The sequence below is a fragment of the Ixodes scapularis genome, unplaced genomic scaffold (genome assembly GCF_016920785.2).
Source record: "Ixodes scapularis isolate PalLabHiFi unplaced genomic scaffold, ASM1692078v2 ptg001185l_1__unscaffolded, whole genome shotgun sequence".
Lineage (NCBI taxonomy): Eukaryota > Metazoa > Arthropoda > Arachnida > Ixodida > Ixodidae > Ixodes > Ixodes scapularis.
This window is the reverse complement of record NW_024610114.1, coordinates 285,060-304,242: the sequence shown is the minus strand read 5'-3', so window position 1 is coordinate 304,242 and position 19,183 is coordinate 285,060. Positions and strand designations below refer to the sequence as shown.

Below are 19,183 nucleotides of genomic sequence, written 5' to 3'. Positions count from 1 at the left end.
ATGTTGGTTAATTAACCGACTTATCACGACAACTATGCTCCTTATTATGTTCCCCTAGGCGTATAACTCGCCTGGACAGACTGCATTAGTGTAGCTGTAAGGCCTTAAAGGGCAACTCTGCTTCATTTTTGATATTTAGAAAACTATATAGCCCTCTTCAGTATCATATAGGAAGACACCATGTCAAATATTACGATCTAATTCCGTCCATATATTTAAAACTGGCCAGCAAACCTTCAAGTGAGCCAAGTCGCCGAAATCTGCCAACTCTAGCGTGCGACGTGAGGTGCAATCGTCAGCGCAGTCAACGCGACGGAGTTGAGCGGCCAACGTTGAGCCACTACGTCAGAGGCATGACTACGTCATTCTCACGTTTTGTTTGTTTTTACTTCTTGGAGCGAAATAGAATGATTACGTCGCGAGTTTCTCCTCCCGGTGTTGGCTGACCGGGCGTCCACGTGATCACTGGAACGCGGATGCGCTAGTTTGCGCTGCCCTGTGCGCTTATTGGTTTGTTTCTCCGCTCCCCTTCTCCTCTTTCGTCTTCTCCCCTTCCCCCTCTCCCTTGGGCCATCACCATCCACGCCACGCGAAGCGACCTGCCTGCATCGCGCGTCCTGTCCCTCGCCCCCTCCCAAACGTCACAAGACCACGTGGTTCGACGTGACGTGGCCATGACTCTGACCACACGAGACCAATGTTGCCTGACGCAACTGAAATTTTGGTATCAGCTAATGTTTAAATTAGGATTACACAAATAATATTCCACATTTCACGAATCCGAAGACGTAGAGTTGTTTAGTAGTGCTTTGTGAAATGGAATCACATGCAAGCTTAAAGTTTTCGGAATTGAGCGGAGTTGCCCTTTAAAAGGAAGCTAGACCAGTTTTGTATTTGAGGAAACTCTTTTAAAATAATGTTAATTTGACCCACCAGGGTCTAAGATATCGAAATTATTTTTTTTTAATTTGGTGCATGGAGGCAGCAGAAAATTGCTTTCAAGGTACCGCTCAAGGCCCTTCTTCCCGGGGTGCGACGTCACAAAGAGTTTTCGGAATCTCCCCTCTTGCGCATCTTCTGCGCCTGTCAAAGCTGTGAACGCACACTCTTGCTATTTTCAAAAAAGGTCAGAAAAAGACGTCGCGACTGGTGTCAGTGCGGGGGAACATGCCTGGCAAGAATGTTAAGTTGGGCTAGTTGGTTCATGACTGGAAGGAAGCACCGAAAGACAGGGACAAAAGAAGTAGGTAACGACGACACGAGGCGCCTTGTGTCGTCGTTACCTACTTCTTTTGTCCCCGTCTTTCGGCGCTTCCTTCCAGTCATGCCTGGCAAGCTTGCAATTGCGCACGCTGCCCACACAACAACATGCGCTTGGGGTACCAAAGAGCCCCTTAAGATGTAACGACTGGTCGGGGGTTTCTCGTGTTGCATTACATCTTCAGGGAAAACAAACATTATATATTCACGGGATAAAACTACACTAGAATCAACCTCTACCACATCTTTTGAAAGAAGTGTTTCAGCTTCCCTTTAAGATAACACATATATGTGGCACTACTACTTTCCAAGCTGCATTCGATTCTATAAATTGATACCGCCAAACCTTCCCTACTCCTGCCAGTTCTGATATGGGCTGGCATTGTACTGGTGTGCATTTGTGTAATCACTACTGCACGATACACGTCAAAGACGTTAGCGGTTGTACTGCAATAGTCAAATTATGTCCACACGTTTTGGGCAGACCGTCTCTCCACGGTATATATAACCAACATTCACACAAATGTTTGTGTGTATCCTGTGGTAGAGTCACAAAATTTGGTACAGAAAGAATTCATTGTGAGGTATATTTTTTTATTAAATAATAGACTATGTACAGCATGCGTCGCGTCCCCTCCATACAGACTAATAACAGCAAAGATCTGTTTCTCCGTTACTAGGTGCCAGTCCCTTGACTGCAAGAAACAATCTTCTCTCCGGAACATTATCCTCCAGATACCGAAAGACACCACAATGGAAACTTCCCTTATTTCCACGACAAAGTTCTTTATGCTATTTACAAGATGCCGAATCGAATCGACAAATCCCGCGTGTCGGATTGCATCTCTGACTTGATCCAAAGATAAGACAATTAATTGCCCTCGGGGCACAATTTCTCGCTTCCAAGGGTAAATGCGATCCCCAAAACAAGCCGAGAGCGAACCAACGTCAAAGCCAATCCTCGACGGGAATGCGGCATTCTTGAAGAAAAGGTGAGATGCCGGCGACCGACATAGCGTTTCACACGGAGTGCAGCCGTCGGACCCTAACTCTAGCGAAGCATACGGTGTGTGTTTAGAAGGGCCCGACCATTCGTTTCCACCAGAAAAAGTAAATCCAATTCCCAAAACAAGCCGACAGCAAGCACATGTCGAAGCCAATCTAAGACGGAAATGCAGTGTTCTTGAGGACGCCGTTAACTGACGGCTTATTTTGCACACGGCGCAACCGCACAACTGCTAACTCTCGCAAAGTGTACAGCATGCGCCTACGAGGGGAAGAGCACTAGCTTCCACCAGAAGGGGTAAATCAAGTCCCCAGAGCAGGCCGCCGGAAGCCGATCCAAGACGGAAACGCGGCTCATTTCACATAGAGCGCAGCCAACCTTGGCGAAGCGTACAGCAAGCGCCTACGAATGACGGCAACTAAAGACGGAGCCTCTCTGTGATTTGGTCAGAGGAGCGAAGGAGCCTGGCAGGTCGGCGGCGGAAATTTGGCAGTGGGCTCGAGGAAAGCGGACGTCGGAAGGAGGCTAATTTGGGTTTTTTTGTTTCTTGGGCCGGAGCCTCGCCTTCACCACATGTTGTAGTCGACTTCGTCGTTGTCGAACGCCAGGAAGAAGCCCAGGATGGTGATGAAGACGACCAGGTTGCCTGCCAGCACTAGGCCACATGCGCTCCACTGGATCTAGAGAGTAAGAGAAAAAACTTCCTCTTTAGACCATCCCACTTGTAAAAATCTGCAGCTTTCTGACACAGTCTGCAAAGAAGCAATGGCATGTCCACTCTTCATTTACTTTATCATGCACAACACAGCCTTCTGGTCACTGAAGTATGCCAAAAAGGGAACACACTGCACATCCGAGTCAACTAAATATAATTTCGACAACCACCAAAATGGAAAGAAGATGTTGGTCTAAAGAACCTTCAAATACTTTCACATAAAGTAAAACTATGGTGCCTGGAATGCATCTTCGACTGGTTCGTCTCTCGATTTCTACCTCGTGACATCACCGCAGGCACATTCAGTCGTTGGCCGTGGTCCTGGTGCTTTATTTCTTTCTCTCGGAAGATACGCAAAGCTAGAATAAAACACTAGTTTGGTGGCGTACCGACCTAATTTGCCAAAGTGTTATACAAAAAAGGAAAAAAAAAAGACTCGCATTCAATCTGGGAGGGCACGCCTCATTGTCGATCTGTCGCTCGTGTTCAATCTGTGCCCAGTGCTGGTCTTTAGTGGGCAACGTTCAAAACCCACCACCACAAACTTACCATCTATTGGGAGCATGCGACACGCATTGGGGGCGTGCCGCTCTGTCTTGGCAGCTGGTCGGCAGTGCCACCACGTTACGTCGCATAGTGAAGTGCTGCCCGCTTCGTCCTATTCCAATGCTCCTGCAGCGTCCTCGCCGCATCCATGCCTTCACACGGCCGTATTTCTCGGTCTAGCTTTAAAGGGTTGGCACCTCAACATTCGAAATTTATCCATGCCCAGCATTGCTCTGCATGTGTTTTCTACCATTCAACCCGCGGGAGTCGTTCGAAGCTCGGGTTCAATCGTCTGTCCCGCAGTTGTTAGCGGCAGCAGATTGTTATGCTCTTCGTTTATCTGTGCAACAAGGTGCCTCTATGAAGCGTCCGTGCGTTGGACGGTTCGAAAAGCACTACGGGACGACATTCGTCAGTGCTAGTAAGTGTTAAAATCTATGCGAGAAGTCTTCTTCATACCTCTTACTAAAGTGCCCTTCGCCCACCGCTGAATCGAGTGGACGCAGCAAGATTTAGAGGATTGCGGTGCTTTTCGACGGCACTCAGAGGTGATTTCTGTTCTCCATTACCGGGTCTCGAAAAAAAAGAGTTAGTGCCGACCGTGGCCCCAAACGATTCGTACAGTGCTGCACTCAGGTACGTCGATGTTGATTAGAAAGGTTGGCCGCCACTTAGGATGTCTGCCGGTCCGGCCCTATTCTATGTGAAACGCCCCCGCTCGGAGTCGGGTCGTGGCACCACTGTCCTGTCGCACGCTTCCAATGGTTGGCGACACTGTGAGAACGGCACGGAGAAGCTTCAGTTGTCGCGTCTCCGGCGCAAGCTCTCTACCTTCGATGACGCGTACGACGCCTCGTGCACTTCGAGTGCGCTCGTGCAGTCAGAGCACTGTGGAAGGCACGGAGCACATGCTCGAGGTGTCCGAAAGACAAGCCCTGCCGTTCTCCATCTGCCGGCGACCATAGGAAAGGCCGTTTAAAGGCCCCGTAAAAGAGCGAGGGTGCGGCACTGACCACGGGGTGCGGCACGGAGGGCGAGCGTGCCAGCACGAGGGGCAGGCCGAAGGCGGAGATGACGATGCCCGTCGTGACGAAGTAGGCCAGCTCCTGGGCGGCCTTCCAGGTCCCCGCATCCTCCTTGTAGCGCCGGGCGATGAGCGAGGGCAGCGGGGAGAGCACGTACATCAGCACCACGAAGAAGGGGTACCAGTTGCTGCGTGGGAGGGCGCCACAGGGGTAAGGGACGCACAGACAGTCATTGTTAAAATATTCCAGAGGGAAAGAAATGTACCACACATTTCAGTGATGGGACCGTATTGCGAGCAATGCTTTGTTGTGTGCGGAGATGTGATAACAAATACACTACTTGCGAGGACTGTATCTACTCCTTTCTAGCTTAGTTTGCTCAAAAAACACCGGCATCGTGCATCGTATAAAAATAAATTAAGTTGAGGATCGCTCAAGCAACTTCAATCCATCGCAGCAAAACGAGCACTCCAAATTTATTGTCTGCTTTCTTTCCCTCGGAATTGCTGGCGTCGGAGCTTATAATTTGCCATGCTCTGCTCCTGTTCTTGCCACGCCCTGGTCGGGGGTGCGAATGCAGTCATTGCGAAGGCCAATGCTAATCCACCCTTTTCCGGACTACCAGTTCGATGGTTTCTTGGCAGGAAACTCCGTGGGCATGGTACGAGTGAACGTGAACGTTCTTTCGAGTGAGAATTCTAGATTCTGTTGGCTCCGTTGAGCTACGGAGACTTAGGTTCAGCCCCCGAGGCTTCACTTTTGTGCCCGTTGTGGTTTACCTTTCGCTTCAAAGCTAGTACAAAGAAGCTTCTACCCTCTGCTTCCTACTGGCATGTTTTCTTTCCTAAGTTTTCTACCAAGATAATCCACTAACAGGAAGCACCATTTCTGTTGAAAGAGGTGCCTCTCATGGAACAAGCTACGATATGGGTTCTCAAGCAACCAAGGTGTTCCCCAGAGTACCCCTCACAGGTTCCCTAAGCTCCCAAACTTCCTCAACCACCTCTGCCCCCAAAAAAGTTTTTTTTTTAACGATTTAAGCATTATTTTAGCAGATTTGAGCGACCCACAGATACATAACTATGAGGCAAACACCAATATGTCAATTATAGTTTGCAAGGATTGCAAGCTTCTGCACTTCGGTGCTGCATCAAGGCCAAGACCGGGACGGGTTCCTTAGTTATAAATAAAGAGAGAGAAGCATTCCTCGAAGCGTAAAAGTTTGAAAAACCCTGAGCTAAGATATCATCGGCAGACTTCTAACATGAGCGAAAAGTGAGATTTGTCTGCTATGAAGTGTCATTTGGAGACAGATGTAAAACAAGGAAACGCCTTTAGGTCATCTGCTAACAGAACCGAAAAAAGATGTCTGTCTGCTACAAATTGAGGACCGCAGCAGAGTGATATTCAGCACTAGCAGATATTGTGATTGTGTGCAATTTCACGTCGGAGGCAATCGACAACCCATACTTTCTTCGCAAATCTCATGTCCTTCTGCTGTTGTACAAGCTCAAGTCCACCAGTGAATGAAGCAGCACTCGTAACAAGTCCATCAGAGGCCACGACACTTTTCTTGCATTTCATGTGTGCGTGAGTTCTCACCAAAATACCTGTCTAATCGTGGACTCCTGAATGGGCCAAAAGTTTCTCATTGGTGGATAACGTTCGATTAACAGAAGGCAGTGATGGCACACCCAATTAACAGCCGAGAAAGCACTGGCTTCCCCCAGGGACCCAAATCGAACTCCGGAGAGACTTTTAAGAAACACCACTTGTCCACATGCGAAATACATTTCATTAGCAAAATTTCTTTAATATGCTAGGGTGTAACCAGCCAACAATAAACTTACAGATTTGTGAATGAGCGGTGCTGAAGATTGTTTGGGCTGCCAAGGTAACGAAATACAGATGAAGTCAAGGTTTAGGGCAGAATGAATGCACAGCTAAGTTTTACAGTGGGTTAGAGAGCACTACTTTGCAACAAGATGCATATATGACTGATGTGACAAGGGACCCTGCTACTGTTGTCGGCAGAACATAAAAACACCCATCGTGTAGGAAGTTTGGCTGAAAATCTTGAAACTTCATGAACAACAAACGAGACAAAATTTTGCATGCCTGTGTTTGGAAAATAAAAGGCACTGACAGAAAATAGGGACGAAAATTCAGAACTACAAAACTGTGGAAACAGTTTTAGCATAACCAGTTCTTCTTAGTTTGCTTACGCAGGGCACTTGTAATGGCAAAAAGCATTGCTTTTGCCTTGTACGCTTTCTTTCTTCTCACTTTATGGTTCCAATTATTGGAGACGATAGGACGGGACAGCAGAGACAATCCTCCGAAGGGGCCATCAGACTGTCTAAAGCCACTGTATGGCAGCTCTAGCTCTCAGAGTAGTGACATGATGCAGAAAAACCTAGGGCACAACATAGGAAGCTACCAATAGTGATCTCCATTTTGGGCCCAAGAGGTTGCCATGGTAACCGTGCTACTATCGGCGCCTGGTGGCCACTCAATTTTCTCACGAATTTAATCTCTCCGCCTGTTCATTGAAAAGTGGTGAAAGTCGGTTAATGCAAGTCAAAGTTGAGGTAAAAGAGTTGTTGAAATAACGGCTTGGGCATATTTGAAGTTATGGGCACCTCTAGAACGACATGTTTACTGTACTCAGGGACGCTCACCTAAATTTTGAACTTCTTGCTACTCAGAAAGTAGCAGGCAACACTGGTATGCCGGCACTATGTAGAGAGGCAATCAGTAAGTTAAAATTTGAAAGAAGACTGGACACAATTGAGGACACACGATAGGCGAGAAAGGTATATAAGCATTTGTACATGAAAAGTTTGAACACTAAATGGATAAACCGAACCAAAAAACTGAAATTAAAATACCAACAGTCAAGTGCGGGGGCAGAACAGAATACCTCTGCAAAAAAGGAAGTAAAGGAAGCCAAGAAAAAGATGTGGGAGAGAAGAATGCAGGGAAAATCGGCCTTAACTATGCATAGGGGACGAAAACGGGAAATAAGGAAGGAACATTGTTATGATAATTCAAAGGGGAGCTCATTATTTGAGGCTAAAACAGGAGTATTGAGGACCGGGACATATAGGAAAAAAATTAGGAAATGAATATGCATGTGCTGTATGCCAAGGAGATGATGAGACAATAAAACATGTGGTGTTGAGGTGCACAAGGCTTGCTCTCCCGGAGGGGGCGACAAATTTAGCCGGAGCGCTGGAGTTTGCAGACGAGAATGGAAGAATGGATGATAATAAGGGCATTTTAATAACAAAGAAGAGATTGGAAGACTGCTGGAGATTATCTAGGGGGAATCGAATAACGTAAATTTAACTGACACAACAGGGGATAGACGGGACGGAGGAAAATTAGGACGCCCTCCCGCGTGGCTCCGGCCCAAAGTCTCCACGCCGTGTTCCAGTGGGCCCACTGCCAGGGTAATGCCAACTAGGTTTGACCAGAGGAAGATTGGCGACTCCCTTGCGGGGCAGGGGGGGGAGAGGCAGGGGGTAAAGTTTTTGTTTTTTTGCCCGATCCCCCGAAGGTCATCCTGGTGATATCCCAGACCGCCTGGTGATAGTTACGAAATTGCGGAGGGTAAGCAAGTTGGTGAAGGAAAGGAATCATACTTTTGGTTCTTAATTTCAAGGCTAGGTGGCACAAGCCGCCTTATATAAAGGGTACAGCCGTTGGCATCCATCCGTACCACTCTGAAATATAGAAACACAACCCTGGCAATTGTCAACATTGTACAATTCGGTTAGTTGTTATGGTAACTGAGCCAGCTCGGCCTGTTGCTATGGTAATGCACATGATGAATCGTTACACGAGGAAAAGCGTGGGGCTACTAAAGCCTGCCATATACAGCGACTCTAGGATTGCCCACGGGTCAAATGACTCTTATTGAGGCTCAAGGCCTCTTAAGGGTAAATACTAATAAATAATAATATAGTAAAATACCGCAGAAGTGCCCACTTTGCTCACGCACTCACTATTAACATTTGCCAAACTCAGGATTTCTGCAAATTATATGTTAATTGCCCAAATTGACCAGACAAGCGTCCATGTCTAGATTAACCCAGTTTTCAGTAAAAATAGGGTGGGCACTCCCCATTATTTTACGGTAAATAAAATTAAGCACTTACCTGGGCTGAGGCAGTGCACACCCGAGAACCAGGAGAGTCATGCCCACCGAGCCGGAGAAGGCCAGGGCCACCAGTCTACAAGGGATTGTTGCAACACAACCAGCATCAGAAAAGCTGCCAGGTTACAGGGTAGGGTACATTCCATAGCTACACTTCTAACCTCCCTGACCATTTCACTAAAAATTCAAAATTCACCGACCAATTTCTAGGAGAAAAACAACTGCAGCTGTATTTCAATCTGTTGTTCGAAACTTCAGATGCAGAACTGCATTTCATGAAAAACGCAGCAGACGTGTTTTTTTCAAAATGTCAACTCGTTCTTTCCTTCCTTCTCTTTCTTGCGACGACACCGAGAATGCAGAAACTAAGGCAAGGAAGCACTGCGCGGAGTGACTCAATCTGTGTTGTCGTCAAGCGAGGCATGCAAACAAGTGCAGTAGGGTTGCTAAGCTTCCGCTGTGCTAGGCCACTGCATGTAACAGACGCTTGCAAAATCTAAATTAGTTTCGGTAAAACTGCAATAGACCCTTTTCAAAAGCGCACTCCATCTAGTAGCTGGTGAGTCAGTTATCCGAGTCTGCCGTTGTTAGTGCACATATTCTGATCACGTATTGGACATGAGGACTGTGTCAGGATTGGTGCGAACTCAAATCAGTTCTTATCAAAAGCGAGTACAGCCTCAGCGTTCGTCGAAGACTTGAACCCAATCACACGCTTCGTCCCCGAGAAATAGCGACCGCCAGTGTTGCTTGATGGGGTTTAGAAAGGGGTCTGTTCTACACTAAAAATGTGGTCCATTGACGATGACGACAACGGCGCACTACCTTAGAATGTAACCCACAATGGGCTCCGTAAATTATGAGGGTTTTGCAGAGGCTTCATTAGTACCTGCAAATATGATTATTGGGCAAGTTTTTATAAGAAACTGCAAAAACACAAAGTCATGTTCGAATCTTCTGACCGCAGACATCGACAGAAGCGTCCCGTGGTGTAGTTCGGTTATGGAATGGCGGGAAAGTTGCTTGTGTAGAGCACAAAAAAATAATGCTTCTTTGCAAGATGCCAGCGGCACTCGAAACATTGAGTACACTGCCGACAGACTTGGTTTGATTATGGACAGAATGCTCTGTGTGAACCTGTTCTTACTAATGATGCAAGCTAAGCAACAATGGTCCCACAGCACAAGCTGAAAAGACGAAACCTTCCAGAGTTAGCGACACAAGCAATGCTTTCACCGCCATGCAGCAAACAAAAGTTACCTAGCTTTTTTTTTTTTTTTTTTTTTTTTCTGCCTTTGAAATGTTAGTATAGGCATAATTACGATTTGTTTTCTCAAGTGCCTCATCTACTCATGCGATTGCCACAAACCCAAAGCTGTTGGCCGCATGCTACAAAGAGCTTTCAATTCAATTAATTTCAAATTCTACGGGAGTTTTTTGTTCTGGTGTGAATAGCTGTATCTAACATTAATTTAGGCTATATCCATTGCCTCGTATTTTTTGTGCTAATCATTTGTAGTGGCCTAACCACCTCCGCTTGCGACACCCACGCTCGAAAACGAAAAATATTTCCGACTTTTAAAACGAATCTAGAAGAAAAATAAGTTATCTCGGCAGAATCGGTACCTCAAAAAAATTTCACGGAAGAATTTTTGCGTGAAAATCAGTTCGCAAGGTTCAGACTCTGTTCAGAGAAGTCAATACTCACGCTGACATGGTTCCAGAAGACGGGCAGATGGTCGGAAATGGGAAAGTTTGAAAGAAAAAAAAAATGGAAAACAGCAGGTTAGACAAAGCTAACGTATTAAAACGTGAAAACGGTTTTCCTGACTGTAAACTATGCTCGCAAGTTGTTCAAGGGTTGCGCTATGATTCAATGACAGTCAATTCTATTGCTCGGCATCCAACTCACTGTCTCCTCCAAGCTCTAGTTTTAAAGATGTTTATTTCGCTCAAATGGGAGACATACCCTTCCACGCCTCGACCATGACAGATTAGATGAATGACCGAAATAGCGTCGAAGGAAAAATCGCCAAGGAATCTTGCGAGTTGAGAAGGTGAACACCTAACACTCAAGTAGCGATACGCCACAAAGGGCTTAGAATCGCGTTCATTATCTTTACGTTGCATCATCCGTGGCTATCGTATCAATAGCCAGGCAATAACGGAACAATGCGACTGAGCACAGATAGGTAAATTTTTATTTTGACACCGCAGATAAGAAAACAGGAAAGGAAAATAAAAAGAGCGTACCTTTGATGCCCGCCATGATGATGGTACTGCCGAATAGACATATCGCAGTTAATAAATATTGAATTAAACCCTAATCGTACAAAATTGTATCTATACTTTTAACTATACAATTTTTATGTAAGCTAAGTAGATTATTTGTTTGTTTTGTTTGAAAATGTTGGTTTAATGTTGAGATTTTTGCTGCGGTCCTTTAATGTCGTGTCGTTCATTCGGTGGCATTATTCCACTTTGGTGTGCACTCTGTTGGTGTGTAGTGGGGCTTGCAATTTTATTTCAAGTCGGCGCTCAAGATTGAAGACAAAATGGCAGCGAGTAAATCAAAGTGAGTCCCATATTACGTACCTTGTTTACAAGTGTGGGCCATCGACGTGAGGAAGGCACGGTTTTTCCGCTTCAAACGACACTATCAACATCTTGGTTAGGCTTAATTGCCGGCTTCTAATTTGTACAAGTCATGCTCGGTGTTTGGATAGTTCGCCCTTATTCGGGCGTTTTCGGGTTTACTCGTGCGGTTTTCACCGAGGTTCACGACAGAACCGTGTCGCTGGTCATTAGTTCAGTCAGCGTTGAACCAAACCGCTGCAGCGGACGCTGTGATGACGCATCACAAAGTGCACCGATGCGATCTCCATTGAAAAGGAAACGAAGCGCCCTTCGCTTACGGGCGATGTTATTAGACGTAATCCTCGGCTGAATCTAGGACTGAAATTAGTCGACGTGTCTAAGCGAGTACGTCGAGTTCTTTGCTCGCTCTGCGGTGTCCTCGCGAGCGCAATGATCGTGAAGCTGACGACATGCCACGGTTGTGAAAAGTTCGCGATCATCATGTTGGCTCATCTGTGAGGACGGTCAAGTTTACGCCAGGTTGGAAACGCAGTTTCTAACCTTGCGTTTAATCGTTTACGAATGCCCCTACGAGTCGTCGAGGAAATCGGTCTTTGTGGTCGTGCTCGGGGTAATCAATGGCGCAGGTGTGGAGAGTAGCGAGCGCTTGGGAACAATGATTCAGCAGCTTGCTTTGTGAGGGCGACGGCACTCCTCAGCCTAGCCTACCTACGTTTTTTAAAGAAGCCATTTTTGTGTGCGATTGCGGGATGTGCGTTGCAGTTGCTCGTCTAAAACGTTGTGTGATAAACTTCTCGTTTCAAAGAGTATTGCTTTTTAGCTAGAGAATTTTCGAGTGTAAACTGGAAATGGTAATGCAAGTTTTCTTGGCATTTTTTGTTAACAAAGTGACCAGTCTTTTGTTGGCGTTTCCCATGACCTACATTGTGGTTTGTTATGACACCTGACGATTGATTTGACTTTCTCAGTGCACCTTTTGCGTGAAAGATAAAAAAAAAAATAGCTGAATTTTATGGAAATAAATTAATAGTCCCGTTCTCATTATTTGTTTCTTTGTATTACTGTTTCAGATCCGGGTAAGTTGACTTTTTGTTTCAGCTGTTTAGGAAAGCATGGTAGTGTGCACCTTTACGCTTGGTAGCCTCGATGCACCTGCTTTGCATCACGCCACACTGATTGTGTCCAAGTTTTGTGTGACCACCTGGTACCTCACATTGCCCTTTTGTTTGCTGCTGATTGTGCAGCTTGTGCTTTATTTATTTTGCACCATTGAAGTAATTTTTCATGATAAGCTCTGAGAAAACTATGTCCATGACTCCAGTAGGCCTCGTGGAAGACACATTAACACAAGTAATGTGTTAGCCTCAAATATATAAATCAGTGCTGCTAATCTTGGGTGGCTCCCACTAATTATGCCCAAATAAATCCTGGGATAGATTTGTGCCTAAATAGCACTTGCCTTGAAGTTAAACCATTGTAAAAATTTTGAGAAAATAGTGTCGGGCACTTCTGTTGGTGGTGAAAAGCTTGGGAGTAATGTTTTTAAGGTTTCGAAGCTTGCCGAGAATGTCTGGTATTGGTATTTGTGACGTGAACTTGGCTTACAGTAAGCTCGTTCTCAGTTTCTCTCTTGGGAAGTCTAGCATCGAGGTCGGTCGACTAGAAAGGAAAACACTGTCCAAGGCACTTTGCTGGGGTGACGTACCGACTCATCGCTGATAAATGTCCATAGGAGCATGTGCAAAAGCCCATTTTTGGAGAAGCAAAGCATTACGCACGTTTGCGCAGAAGTCTCGGAGACACGAGTTGCATACTTAGCTAGCCTTCACAATCTGGTATAAAATAGATGACACTAAGCATGGCATTCTTGTTTTTTCATCTGGGGCTTAATTCTTTATCACTCTTCCGGAATAGCATCAGAGTGATAAAAATATGTAGATGTGTCGTGCACTCGGGTTTCTTGTAACCAGAAAGATTTGGCAGAAATTCTTCCATGTGTAACTTCTGGGTACAATTTCGTTTTCTGCCCATATCTCTCCGACTTAGGTGTGGCCAAACGCATGTTTCTGAACCTGCATTGTTTTTTTCCCCTGTGCCTCTTACAGTCCTGAGGATTTGGCCACAGCCATCCTCAAGACCAAGACCAAGCCCAACCGGCTTCTGGTGGAAGAGGCCATCAACGACGACAACTCGGTGGTGGCGCTGTCCCAGGCAAGTGGACTGGGACGGAGGGGTTGGATGAGGAGTGTGACATTATAATGGGACCCTGCGCAGAATTTTAATACGGAATTTAAAAGAAAAAGTTCAAATACCGCTAATAGTCTTGTTGCAAAACGTTCGGCACCCTCTGCGGTGCCAAAAATAATGCTGGGAACAGTATGTACAAAACCAGTCGTGGCAGACATGGAAAAACACTGGTAGGGGCAGGCGAGCAACTTCTTCCTCTCTTTGGCATCACGTCATAGGTGCTGTGGGGGCAAGAAGCGTAATGTAGGACTTTGTGTGCTGCTTTTCAGAATTTTCGCAAAAGGTCTTTTGCCTTTTCAGAACTTTGGGACATCAAATGGGGGTACTTGAGGTGTTGAGATTGACAAGATATGTTCTTGGCCGTGCCAATACTACGAGCTTTCCTCGTGTGCCAAAGGCTAGTTGTGCTATGTGGGCACCATAAATTTCCGCGTATGCATTGCTTTTTCTGCACAGCTATGATTAGAGCAAAGAAGCAAAAGCTTCTTTGCTCTAATCGCTCTAATCGTAGCAAAGCAAAAGCAGCCGTACAAAAAGACGTGCTTGTGGCGTTTTCCACTTATTCTTCTTATACTGTTGTAGTTTTCCTTCAGCTATTTGGAAGAGGAGAATAAAATATTTCCATTGCAATAAGAAAAGTGTCTTGACACCTCAAGACACTTTTCTTATTGCAATGGAAATATTTTATTCTCGTCTGGTATCTACACACTCTTGGATTTGTGGCAGAAGAGAAGTGTTTTGCTGTCTGTTAGGTGCACACGCACATTTGCCTAAGTAAAATTGTTTGTTTAAGACATGTTTTAATGGTTTTTCCTCCACCTTGACCTTGGGTCACTTGTGGGGATGATGAGGGGAGAGATGAGGATGAAATGTTTAAAAATAGTGCTGGGTACTGGCTTCTTGAATCAACTTTAGGAGAGAGTCCAGCACAATCTTCCTGTGCTGTATATTGGCCTTTGGCCACGTCCACTCTACAGGAGTTTTTGGTCGATGCAGCGAGGAGCTCGTAAACGGTGGCCCACCTTGAGCGTACAGTGGCTCTGCACTCTCAGAGATCTATTGTAGTTTCTGGTTTCTTGCTCCCGCATCGAGTACAGTCGCCAGTTCACCATCAGGATCTTGGGAGACCAGGTCTGTCAGGGCTTTGCGGCTCCTCGTCCTTACCAGGGACAAAAACTCGTCGGGGTTGAAGAAGAGGACATCATTTTCGCCTCCTCGACTTTGTTCCTGTTGATCCTGGTCTGGTCTCGCAGGCGCAGCTTCAAGTGCCGTTGTGGCAGCATTGTCGGCCTCTTCGTTGCCATATATGCTGGAGTGTCCCAGCACCCATCCAATCCGAAGGACACGTTTTTCATCTGCAGCTTGTTGGCCTAGTTCTCGCAGCTGTCGGACGGTGTTCCTATAGGTGCTGACATCGCATTCTGTGTGCCTGCCTACTGTCAGTGGAGACCCACATATGTTTAAGTCTAATTATAGGAAACATTCGAATTGGCGTGTATTTTTCTCCATAGAAATGTGTTGCCACTAATCCAAACTTTTTTGCACTACCCCAAAATTTGTTTTTTCAGTGTCTAGATAGGTTTTGCTTATCACAAGGGAAATTTTTCAACAATTTTCAACACAATATTTCTGCTCTAAAATGCAATTTAGGTGGAAGTACACTCTGCCCATGCCCCACTGTAGACCCAATCATTAGTACTGGATTGGCTTGGCTGCTCGGCCGAGCACCGTACGCAAACCTGATGCCTCCCTCTTGCGACCTCCGGCGCTTCTAATCTGACAATGTCTGCTCTTGTGAGAGCGGCGGCACATTGGCGTCCATCGTCTGCTACACCGCCTACCACAGTCTGCAGTGTCCACAAGACACAACCTTGAAATTGGCAGTCCATTCATACACGAACCACTGTCCAATGCAAGTGTCGGTCAGCATTTTTCAGTGCACCCTAACAAACACATAAAAGTACTTAAACAAAGAAATTATAAAAGCAAAATAAATCTGCTGTCTTTTCAGCTTTTTTCTTTTCTTTCGTGATGTCCGCAAGCAAAGCGGGTGAGCATCACAACGCACTATCAAAGCACTACCTAAAAATATTCGCTTTTGCAAGCAAGGTGTGTTGCTCAAAACTCGAGCTACAGGCCTGGGCAAACCCGATTGCTTCCTGCCAAGTGGTTTGCCCAAACTTACCTGCAGGTATCCTGACGGTACTGAAACTATGATTGCAATCGCGACGCTTGCAGTCCTTCAAAGAGCAGCAGAGCCGCCTTTACGGGAACCGACATCTTTATCATCCAGCAGCAGAACGAGCTTACAAACAAATCAAGTCGGATCAGGCAAATGCTAGGCCTACGCCGAACCCGTTACAAAAACATCCACCCGGGCAACGCGTCTTGAGACATTTATTTGCGACAGTTGTTTGCTGCAAACTACTGTTGGTTGAGATCTTCCTATAAACGTCCATGTGAATGCGAAACGACTCGCTCGTAAAAGTAGACAAGCTGAAGAAGCTACTCGGTGTATGCGACCACTTTCCTCAAACACCGACAGCCGTGTTATCGTTTGAAATCGAAGCATAAGTACTGGTCTCGGTATGTACTTGCAGACGGTAATGATTCTTTCTTCCCTAAAACTATGCCGAACAAAAGATTGTCGCACCACACAGCAACAGATTTTTAACAGACATTTCGCACATCAATAATCTCCAGCCAATTTCAGTTGAGCATGTGCTCATATTAGAAGCACTGGGCGGAGCATAGAGTGGGGCGTACCTCCATCTAAATTGCGTCTCGCAACAAAACTATGGTGCTAACATTTTTGGGCAAAGTTTTATTTTCCGACGTGTGCGTCATACTTAGGCACTTAAAAATGTTTCCTGAACGTTCCGGTTCCCTTTGATGGATCATGTGCATATATGCTGTTGTTGCTCATTTAAAAAAGAGGCGCTTTCTGCGACCTTTTTTTTTTCTTCTATATTTAAGGGAAGTTTTTCTTGTGTTCTCCTAGCGAGCGAGCCTACTGCCACAGCTTTCTTTTCTAGCCACTAACATAGCTTTCATCTCTCGATTCTTGCATAAAATTTACGAATTGGAACTCTTTTTGCGATTTTACAAATGTTGCCTCGAATTGTACAAAATGTAAATTTGACCCGCAACAATTTAAAAACGAAAACTTGCCATTGATGGTGGTACTTTGCACTGCCACAAGAAGGTCGAAAACACTGCTTGCGGAGGTGACGTGTGAACTCGATCTATCTGACGACCACGGATTCATATCCAAACCCGTCGCCTTTTCTAGTACACTCTAGCCGTGTAGTCATGGACCCCGTGAGTCTTGCTGAAACTTCCTTTGTAACAAGTTCCCACATCCGACGTAGGACGCCGGCACTTGTTGGATGTTTATCTTATGTGGCTTTGCAATGCAACGGTGTTTTGAAACCTCGAAAAAAAATACTTCCAGGTGTTTTTGAAATTGTACGCTTCGGACTTCCCTTTTTTTGTGCCGTCCAAGAAGTGGAAAAAGTTAAGACTTTGCGCCACAATTACGTCCAATGGGAACATTTCGCACGGCGGAACAACTGACATTAACGCGTGCATTGCTCCGCATTAACAATGGAGTCACACGCAGGTTGCAGGGCTTGCATGGTTTTGTGTGCCTCGCTCAGACGCTCTTACCGGGTCACTGTTTGCCGGATTATCGCGAAACGGACTGTACGTGATGTCTATTTCGCTGGAGTCACCGAAACGAACGCTGGAAAATGGAATCCTCAATTTGTGCCTGACGAACGCTCGATGCTGCTTTCAGGCCAAGATGGACGAGCTGATGCTCTTCCGTGGCGACACCGTCCTGCTGAAGGGCAAGAAGCGGCGAGAGACGGTGTGCATCGTGCTGTCGGACGAAACCTGCCCTTCCGAGAAGATCCGCATGAACCGCTGCGTGCGCAACAACCTCCGCGTACGGCTGGGGGACGTCGTCAGGTGAGCCTTTTGTTCAGTCGTAGTTCATTCAGTCGTGTAATACCGTAACCGACCAACTTTTTTTTTGCAAGCACCCGCTTTTCACAGATTTTGCGCGTGAGAAAGTATAGCGAAAAATTTAATGTGTGAGCATATCGGCCCATGGTAACGAAGACATGAGATAACGATCTTAATTGAGATTTTTCGTTCCCGTGAAATAACTTAAAAACCCACCCTTTGCGAAATTGGCGTCATATTGAGCTCGGGAAAATGGCCAGTTCTATTACCTGCAAACAGTATTAAATGCCATAGCATTTCTGAGTGAACTTTATGCACCTCCGTATCCTTTGCAAGGTTTGTAACCAAGAAAGCAGGTGGCGTGGCATGCATCTGTTACTTGCCTACTTCAATGGGGCATACAGGGGGTAATGCACCCGGCGAAAGTGATGTGATATACAAGCCTTTGAACGTCAAATACAGTTACTGAGGTTCCTATTTTGTTTGTATGCATTTACTAAGAGAGAAACATTTGGATTGCTCTAATACTTCAACAAATGTAGTTGGTTGGTTGTGAGAGGCTCATCCACATGAAGTAGACGTTAGATCAGAAAGATATTGGCATGTGTTTTAAATGGGGTAGGTATGAATGGCAAATGCAGTTATGAAAGGTATTGATATGTTCATTTGAATTGTAGTAATCTTTTCTTCTTTTGTATTGTATAGGGGGATTGTGTTTCTTGCAGCATAAGCTCTGGAAGATTAGCTTTGGCCTATGAACAGTGTCATTGGGAACATTCTATTTTGATGTAAGGTAACACTAAACTGTCAATATATCTTAGTAAGTCATTCACGAACTACTGCCATTACTGAAACTTGTGTGGATGCTGCCATCTGTTGGTCAGGGATTCATAGAAATTGTTGGCAACGGATACGGTCGAGAAGTTTGGCTCGCTGCATTTTGAACGGGATGTTAAGAAAGCGACGATGCAGTTTCACTTGGTCGGAGACTGTTTGTTTTAGCGAGCAGTCATGTAGGCAAAAGCCCTACTGATAGAACGCTTGCGCTTGCTTATTTAGCTACATTTATCTGTTTGTGTTGGATGGCTTGTGACCCTCGTGACCCCCATGGACAAGTGCTCTCCTGTCTGTGGTAGTTTTTGAGAGGGCAGAGCAAATGTGTGGAAACCTCATCCCAAAGCCAGGTCTGGCAATGCCTGGGCTTTGCAGAAAGCTTTTCCAACATGTGTGGAGAGTACTTTCTGTATAGGGAATGTCATGCGTATCATAGGAACATTTGTAGTTCTGTTTGTTTTTGTATGTGCACGATTTAGGGTACTTGTGTAGTGAAGAGTTGATGTCTGAACTAGAGCCACTGAATAAGCTGTGCTTCAGAGTAAAGGCACTTTAGCCACTATTGGGCTTAAAATCATGGTGGCCAGTTTTCTGAAGCTTTATCTGAAATCCCAGGAAACGCTTTTCCGTCCTTTAGAAATGTTGAAACAGCTTGTGACAGAGAAAGACAATATCTCCTGGGATTCCTAACATTAAAACCTAACTCTGAAGAAGCCACATTTTTAGGGGCGAAGCTCCTGAGGGTCTAGCCTTGTCCGTCCGGCGTCCGTGCTCACATCGATCTTGTGCGCTCACGTGTTCGTGTAAAGCAAAAAAAAAAA

At 45.7% G+C, this 19,183-nt stretch overlaps 2 protein-coding genes across 4 annotated transcripts in view; one reads left to right on the top strand and one right to left on the bottom strand.

The window, feature by feature from the left end:
• Positions 1 to 1,833: 1,833 nt before the first annotated feature.
• LOC8039744 (leptin receptor gene-related protein) lies at positions 1,834 to 11,002 on the bottom strand. Of its 3 annotated transcripts, none has more exons than XM_029977553.2 (4): positions 10,968 to 11,002; positions 8,716 to 8,790; positions 4,541 to 4,739; positions 1,834 to 2,946 (listed from the first exon to the last, which is right to left on the bottom strand). In XM_029977553.2, exons 2-4 carry the CDS (start codon positions 8,754 to 8,756, stop codon positions 2,833 to 2,835), a joined length of 354 nt encoding a protein of 117 aa, XP_029833413.2. In that variant the 5' UTR covers positions 8,757 to 8,790; positions 10,968 to 11,002; the 3' UTR covers positions 1,834 to 2,832. The 3 variants fall into 3 exon arrangements, with proteins under 3 accessions (XP_029833413.2, XP_029833344.2, XP_029833270.2); XM_029977484.3 differs by having other exon boundaries at positions 10,423 to 10,995; XM_029977410.4 differs by lacking the exon at positions 10,968 to 11,002 and adding an exon at positions 10,684 to 10,859.
• LOC115317645 (transitional endoplasmic reticulum ATPase) overlaps positions 10,964 to 19,183 on the top strand; it is a 40,158-nt gene continuing 31,938 nt past the window's right edge. The window contains exons 1-3 of the mRNA XM_040223741.3: positions 10,964 to 11,289; positions 13,418 to 13,523; positions 17,359 to 17,531. Coding sequence (XP_040079675.1) covers positions 11,270 to 11,289; positions 13,418 to 13,523; positions 17,359 to 17,531 — 299 coding nt within the window. The 5' untranslated portion in view covers positions 10,964 to 11,269. The remainder of the gene's footprint in view (positions 11,290 to 13,417; positions 13,524 to 17,358; positions 17,532 to 19,183) is intronic.

Coding starts and splice junctions, on each gene's coding strand:
- LOC8039744 (XM_029977410.4), bottom strand. CDS start 10,847: ATGATGCAACGTAAAGATAATGAACGCGATTCTAAGCCCTTTGTGGCG. Junction 8,791..10,683: donor CATGGTCGAGGCGTGGAAGG/GTATGTCTCCCA, acceptor AATCCCTTGTAG/ACTGGTGGCCCTGGCCTTCT. Junction 2,947..4,540: donor CCTCCGTGCCGCACCCCGTG/GTCAGTGCCGCA, acceptor CTTACTCTCTAG/ATCCAGTGGAGCGCATGTGG.